The sequence below is a fragment of the Electrona antarctica genome, assembly GCF_951216825.1.
Source record: "Electrona antarctica genome assembly, contig: scaffold_46, whole genome shotgun sequence".
Lineage (NCBI taxonomy): Eukaryota > Metazoa > Chordata > Actinopteri > Myctophiformes > Myctophidae > Electrona > Electrona antarctica.
The window spans coordinates 610,900-619,007 of NW_027637253.1; the positions used below are offsets into that span (position 1 = coordinate 610,900).

The following is an 8,108-nucleotide window of genomic DNA, read 5'->3' on the forward strand; positions in this document are numbered from 1 at the left end:
CCTGACTGTACTCGGAAGTACCGCAAAGTCACTATTTTGCAAACGCATATGTATAGAGACCACAAAGGACTGGGATCTTCTCTGCAGCGTTGCAAGCCATTTGACACAGCCTTAAAGTGTGTGGCTCAGTCTTGTTCATTTAAGTGTGATACTGTAACATCCCTTATGAAGCATTTGAGGTCACATATAAAAGAAGGATTGGAAACCAAATGCCCATTCAGAGGTTGTGACTGCATCTTTACAGTTGCATCCAGTTTAGACTCACATGTTTCCAGGAAACATAAGGATAGACGTGTAGAGGATCTAGATAATTCAGTTTTAGTTCCCACGGAGCATTTGGGTCAACCTGAGCCTAGTCAGTCATGTTCAGATGTTTCTGATGAACATGAACGGGAGGTGCCATTAGCTGTGGATGAAACCCTCTATTTACAAAATCTTACACTTCTCTACTTAAAATTGCAAGGGAAGCTATTGTTACCAGCCACTACCATACAAACAATCATTGAGGACTTTCAAAATGTCCATGAAATTGGCCTGTCAAATTTGCTTAACACCCTGAGTGAGAAATTGAAGGTACTTGGAATTCCTGAGACCACTATAAGCAACATCATTGATGAACTGAACAGAGATGATCTACTCAAAATCTATAACAGAGGAGTTCTGAGCACAGACATAAAGAGGAAGGCTGCTTTTAAAAATGGTTTCAACTATGTTAATCCTGTCCCTCTGTGCTTGGGATATGATGAGAGCGGTAAAGAGTGCTTTGCACAGTATGTACCAGTACAAGAGACATTGGCCGCACTGTTCAAATGTGACTCTGTTCGAGAACAGTATGCTGCAACACGGTTGCAACCATCCACTGATAATATCTATCAAGATGTTCGGGATGGAGAGGGAGTTCAAAGTAATCTGTTGTGGAAAAACGAGCCTTCCTCGATTGGTATGATATTATACCAAGATTCATTTGAAGTTGTGAACCCTCTCGGTTCAGGGAAAAAAAAACACAAGGTGTTAGGTGTTTACTTAACACTGACTGATATTTTGCCACACAACAGATCCACTATAAATCAGATGCAACTTGTCCTCCTGTGTAGGGAGCAGGACTTCAAATACTTTGGGATGGACAAAGTTTTTGAACCATTGATCAAGGACCTCAAACTCCTAGAGGAGAGAGGTTTTGAGATAAGTGATGGCACTTTTGTAAAAAGCACTTTGGTTGCAATTTCAGGAGACAACTTGGGGTCCCATGCTATTGGGGGCTTTTTGGAAAACTTCAGTCGGGCCACTCATTTCTGTCGCTACTGTGAAATAGACAGAGATACATTTGTGAATGAGCCACAGTTGAGTGGGACCACAAGAACACCACAATCCTATCAAAGTAATTTGCAAGATCTAGAAACAAGTAACACTAACTCTGTATGTGGAATCAAGTCTGACTCTCCTTTTAACCAGCTTGCTCATTTCCATGTTTGCCAGCCTGGCCTCCCACCATGCTTAGGCCATGACTTGTTTGAGGGCGTTGTGACTTATGACCTTGCTTTGTTCATTGGTCATTTAGTTAAGGAGAAGCATTTTAATTACCTGCAACTAAATCGGTGTAAGAACCAATTCAAATATCAAGGATATGATGGCAATGACAAACCGGCAGACCTCTCTCCTGACAGTGCAAGACTAAGTGGGCATGCGGTTCAAAACTGGTGCTTTCTTAGATTGCTACCTCTCTTGGTGGGTGACAGGATTAAAGATGCTTGTGACAATGAGGTGTGGCAGCTCATTTTGCAGCTGCGGGAGATAGTGGAACTTGTCTGTGCACCAGCCATTACAGCAGGCCAAGTAGCATATCTAAAAGTCATCACTGAAGAGTACATATACTACAGGAAAAAGCTCTTCCCTGATCATCCCCTGAAGCCGAAGCATCATTATTTGAGCCATTATGCAGAGCTTATCATACAGTTTGGCCCACTTATCCGCCTGTGGACACTAAGGTTTGAAAGCAAACACACTTTTTTCAAGCAGTGTGCAAGAAAATTACACAATTTCAAAAATATTTGCAAAACTCTGGCAGAGAGACACCAACTTCTGCAAGCCTACTTGAGTGCAGGCAACTTGTTCCCTCCTGCAATACAAGTAGAAAAGGAAACAGAGTTGTATGTAAATGATTACAATGACAAGATCAGGGCATCTGTAGCCAGTTACAAGTTTGAGTCACTGTCTGCAGTGGCTTGTAACACTGTCACAGTGAAAGGAACTGTGTACAAAAAAGGGATGTTCGTTTTGCTTGGGAAAAGTGATGAAGAACTTTACGTTGGGAAAATTAACCTGGTCATTGTTCACCATGATTCTGTGCACTTTGTGACAGAGAAACATACTTTTGTGAAGTTGATAGACATGGGTATCTACTGTGAATTAGGAGTAGCCCAAGAGGAATATGTCTGCGTCAAGCATGATGATTTGCTTGACTACTGCCCTCTTCCAGCTTACAAAGTACATGGCCTTTTACTATTTGCTCTCCACCATTCTTTTTCAGAGTTGTTTTAAACAGGCAGGTGACAAAAGCAGACAGTACAACCATGACTAGTAGAGCAGGCTGTTTATGTAAAATGACCACATACCCAAATGGACAAAAACAAGAAAAGAAAAACATATTCATCTGTGAAAATCAAGTGGTTCTCTTTTTGATATTGCACTTTGATCTTTTATCAAATTTTGCTTATAGTCATGAATCACTACAAGTTGCTATAGGCCTATAGTTGGATTGGATTTGGATTGGATTAAAGGATTTAACAAATGGAAACTATGTCTTTGAGTTGTATTTTAAGGTTTCTAGCTTACAATTGGAGCCAATTACTTCTCGGTTGATGGCTAAAAACAGTATAAGTAAGTAGCCTTGCCGAGCCATGAGGCCCATAGAGCAGGAGCCTATCTCCTGTTTCTGTAGCGTGAGGCAGCTTGATGTACAAGTACACCCCCTGGACATGACGCTAGTATGTCGCAGGGACTTACCCCCAATCCAACCCTTGATGCTGAGTGTCAAGCAGGGAGGCACTGGGTCCCATTTTTAGAGTCTTTGGTATGACCCGGCCAGGGATTGAACCCCGACCTCCCAGTCGCAGGGCGGACACTCTAACCACAAGGCCACTGAGCTGGTAAAAAACAGTATGTGGGAAGTCAAATTAATGAGAGTAGAGCAAATGAATTGTTTGATTTTTTTGAGTGGTGTAAACCACTCCTACAACTGGCTTTGTTAGTGCAGAAAAAATGAGCATGGTTGCTATGTTCACCCGGGTGTGATTTCCTACAACTGGCTTTGTTAGTGCAGAAAAAATGAGCATGGTTGCTTTGTTCACCCTGTTCACCCGGGTGTGATTTCATTACGTCAGACATGATTTCATTACATCAGACAGGCTATATCTTACACCACTCAGTTCACACGGGTGTGATTTTTTTATTTTCATGGGATTTTCTGACTAAGCAATGCATTAAAAATGCCCGCCTTATCCCTTAAGATTATTACAGATTTTGTGACATTATGTTGTTATTTTCATTCTATTTGTATTTATTTATAGTTATTATTTGGGGGGGGGATACTGTGCACTGTAGTAATTGATTAATTCTTGACATTCTCTGTTCTTTTAGATCATGAATAATGAAGATATTTTGACGGCCATCTTAGCATATGTACCGGGCCTTTCAAATGAAACAATGGCTGCCCTGCTGGACAGGTTCGAGGAACTTGGTGTGGATAGCAGGGCAGACCTTCTTTTGCTTAAAGAGTCGGATCTGGAGAACATTCTTCGACCAATGCAGTGTCGAAAGTTGGTGAATGGCATTACGAATGAAGGTAAATCCATATTTTGTCACTCCCATGGGAAGGTTTAAATACTGGTTTGAATTTTTTTGTAGAATTTTTATCTTCATCTGAACATTAGTGGGTGGTGATGGAAAGTTGGACTATAATAGCAGAATGGTACACCATTTAATAATTTAGCATGACAAACTGAAGTTGTTGTTTTTTCTCCAGTGAGTATACTTCATCTACCTCTTCCTCTCTCTATCTAGTATTCATAATTTGTGGTCTGCTTACTTGTAGGACTTCCACGCCTTGAACTAGCGGGTTTTGCTGTCTCCTCTCCAACACCCTCAAGCTCAACAACTCAACCTCCTGCATTGGATTTTGCTGTCTCCTCTCCAACCCCCTCAAGCTCAACAACTCAACCTCCTGCATCTTCTTTGAGCTCTTCTTTGTCTCCACCCACACTGCCTGGCAGGCCATGGCATGTGGACTTCAGGGTCAGGTGGGACAGGATGCCAGCAGCAATTCGAAATGCAGTGGAAAACCAAAGAAGGCCATCAGCAGTGGACAGAAAAGATGTGGTGAGGGAAGTGGTAAACCAAATAATATAAAAACAGAAACAATACTCTTGCTCGGCGACGCACAGAGAGAAGACCCCGCACTGGGGTTGCAGATGGGGCCAGAGTAATGGCAAAAGGTCCATTGGATCAGTATGGATGTGTCAGGTGGTGCCCTGCAGAACTTCCTGTTGGAGAGACTGAGGCAACCTTAGAAGAAATTAAAACTAGACTGCACAGCATTTACTCAGAGGAAGGGATGGGTGGGGCAGCTAGAGCCGAAGCGCTAATGGAGACAACCTATATCAGCCAGCGCCGGTACCTGAATAGTGTGCCTTCACCAGCCATCTCGAAGATAGTGGACGAATGGCCTTTTCTCTTCTCAAAAAAAGGCCTTTTCAACCATTTTGGTCTCCTTACGGACGTCTCCATCCTCACCAAGTTACAAGAGGCACTGAACAACAAAGGAAGTATGCTGATTCAGTTCTGCCAGGAACCAGGAAACAAGAATCATCCAGGGATCGCGGATGTCCTGGCCAAATATGACCCAGAGACTTCGGACAAGGCTGCATGTGTCGTCCTGCTCCTGATGGCATACTTTAAGGAGCCCAACAACACCATCATGCTTGGGACTGATGTAAGTTTAAAAGATAAATAGCAGATTGTGACTGCACTAGACTAGTTCACTTGTATACACTTGTATACATTTAATCACATTCATTTACATGTTGACACAACACAACATTCCCTCTGATTAACCTCTAAGTCAGTGTCAGTCTTTTATGCACCATGTTGAATCTATGCTACCATAAATAAGTTACAGTTAAGTCTTATCTTACAGGCATGTGCCACAGCCGCTGATGTGCAGAGGACCGAGACCTTACCCAGCACCCCCTGCTTGATTGTCCAAGGTACTGTTTATCTGGATTTTATATTTATTTCTAGCTACCCAAAAATGTATAAATACTACATGATTCTTTCAAATAAGCAGATCGGTGTCTTGACATGTATTTTTCCAATATTTGCCGTTAATCAGCTGTGCCTGTAATGTGGAGAACAGAGCGATAGACAGGCCAGCTGTTCAGCTCATATAATGGAAGCCTGTGGTACGCTCGTTCACTCCCTCAAAACTAATCAAATACAACATGCTCCAAAAACTCAAACGCTCCTATGGACAAGATGTTATTTGCAAATTCAACACGCTAATCTTTTTTTGGATTTACCTCAAAAAGGTCATTTTAACGTGGTGAATATGCAAGTAACAACTTGTCCATACGAGCGCTTTGGAGATGTTGCAGCTTCCAAAATATTGAACTATCCCTTCAATAATCTCTGGCATGAGGTGTGCAAAAGACTATCAATTAGATCAACGATGGTCAGTGAGTGCGTAACAGTTTGATGTTGCTGATCATTTAAATTCTTCTCTTGTTCATTTAGCAATTTACTCTTTACAATATCACATAATGGGTATCTCTGTTCAGGTGATCTGATGAACCCTAGTGCCTGGATGTTGTCCATTGAAGAACAGGTGGTGATGGGACCACACGAGGGCATCGTCAACGGAATAGCTGCAGTTTTTGCAAGTTATTACAATTTCAATCTGCAGTATCCGGCTGATGTTGCATGCACCCTGGAGTTCATCCAAAGGTAAGTCTGAAATTAACATTGTACTGGATTGTTGCAACATTGATACTTGAATCAATAATTATTGAATCAATGTTACTTAGCCTTCAGTACTACTTTATTTTAGTGGCGTAGGATCTTGCCACACTAATAGACAGCGCTGCGCCCGTGCCTTTGTCCGCCTTCTCCTACCAAACCACTCCGTTGGCACACAGCTCTCCATGCACAACACCTACTGCATGCCTGTCCAGACAACACGCACTGTGTGCATCCATGCAACTGTCATACTTACTGTACAGTTTGCATTTGCATGAAATGCCATGCATTGATGCAAATTACATCACATTTTAGGCCACACCCCATTTCACTGTGCGTGCACACACACACACACACACACACACACACAGGGCGCAGCAGTATAGTATTGGACAGTACAGTACAGTATGGTACAGTACAGTATGGAACAGTACAGTATGGAACAGTACAGTACAGTATGGTACAGTACAGTACAGTATGGAACAATACAGTATGGTACAGTACAGTACAGTATGGAACAGTACAGTATGGAACAATACAGTACAGTATGGAACAGTACAGTATGGTACAGTACAGTACAGTATGGAACAATACAGTATGGTACAGTACAGTACAGTATGGAACAGTACAGTATGGAACAATACAGTACAGTATGGAACAGTACAGTACAGTATGGAACAATACAGTACAGTAAGGTACAGTATGGAACAGTACAGTATGGAACAGTACAGTACGGAACAGTACAGTACAGTACGGAACAGTACAGTATGGTACAGTGCAGTATGGAACAATACAATACAGTACAGTATGGAACAGTACAGTATGGAACAGTACAGTATGGAACAGTACAGTACAGTACGGAACAGTACAGTACAGTATGGAACAGTACAGTATGGAACAATACAGTACAGTATGGAACAGTACAGTACAGTATGGAACAGTACAGTATGGAACAGTACAGTACAGTACGGAACAGTACAGTATGGAACAGTACAGTACAGTACGGAACAGTACAGTACAGTATGGAACAGTACAGTATGGAACACTGGTCACCTGGATGGCGTGGCTCGGCGCTAGAGTGAGACCGGCCAAAGGCCGGTCGAGTTCTAGTTTACTTAATCCATTTAGACCTGAAGCCGATTCAAAAAAAAGAATGTCTTCTAAATCCTAACAGTTTTCTGGAGTGGTGCTCAACCTTTTTCATGTCAAGGACCCCCAGAATTATCTGTACTTGGCCACGGACCCCTATCTGAAAATATGTTGTTCCAGCAACCTCCCAGAAGCAAAGATACGAGATAAAAACGTTTGCTGTGAAATAATATTTATATTCAATGATTTGCGTAGCTATGAGCTTGTAGATCTGTTATTTTTCAACAGCTAAAGTACAACATATAATAATGCTTAAACACAAAGGGGTTCCTTCCTGAATGGGAAAGGGGCGCCACTGCATGTGCCGTATAAACGTATAAACGATGCAATATATACATCTATTTCAAACTAATAGTTGTCTTGGCTTATTGTTTACAGGTGCTTCTTGGGCATTAACCCTGAGAGAGGCTCCAAATCTGCAAAGCGTCGTACTGTCAACCCACACGTGAGCACACTCACAAGGAAACTGGTGGACTTTGAATGGTCGATGTAGGGAATGAGAAGACAGTCAATGTGTGATGGAAACCTTGTGCTAAATGTGTTAGGCTGCACCCTTAACTGCAATGAGTACATTGAGAATAACTCAAAGTGTTCTTAATCAGTGTTCTTAATTGTTCTTAATCAGAGGTTTTATGTTTTGCCTTTGCACAAAAATCTTTTGTTGTTTTAAAGATAGTTTAGTGTGTGTGTGTGTGTGTGTGTGTGTGTGTGTGTGTGTGTGTGTGTGTGTGTGTGTGTGTGTGTGTGTGTGTGTGTGTGTGTGTGTGTGTGTGTGTGTGTGTGTGTGTGTGTGTCTCTCAATAATGGTGGTGGGTGTTTTTTTTGTTTTTACATTTACTTTTTCCTCCATTCGCTGGACCACAGGTGAATAATGTTCATAATATAACACACAGGAAGGTTGCCAGAGAAAACCAGTCACCATTTTCTCCCGAGTTGTGCAGGCAACCTCC

At 42.0% G+C, this 8,108-nt stretch overlaps 1 protein-coding gene across 1 annotated transcript; it reads left to right on the forward strand.

Annotated features, from left to right (window-relative positions):
- Positions 1-2,388: 2,388 nt before the first annotated feature.
- On the forward strand, positions 2,389-7,651 carry LOC306919031 (uncharacterized protein; the record flags this gene model as incomplete). Its single annotated transcript, XM_079531879.1, has 7 exons — positions 2,389-2,484; positions 3,637-3,841; positions 4,091-4,386; positions 4,442-4,987; positions 5,192-5,261; positions 5,832-5,997; positions 7,537-7,651. 7 exons carry the CDS (start codon positions 2,389-2,391, stop codon positions 7,649-7,651), a joined length of 1,494 nt encoding a protein of 497 aa, XP_079388005.1.
- Between the last annotated feature and the right edge of the window lie 457 nt (positions 7,652-8,108).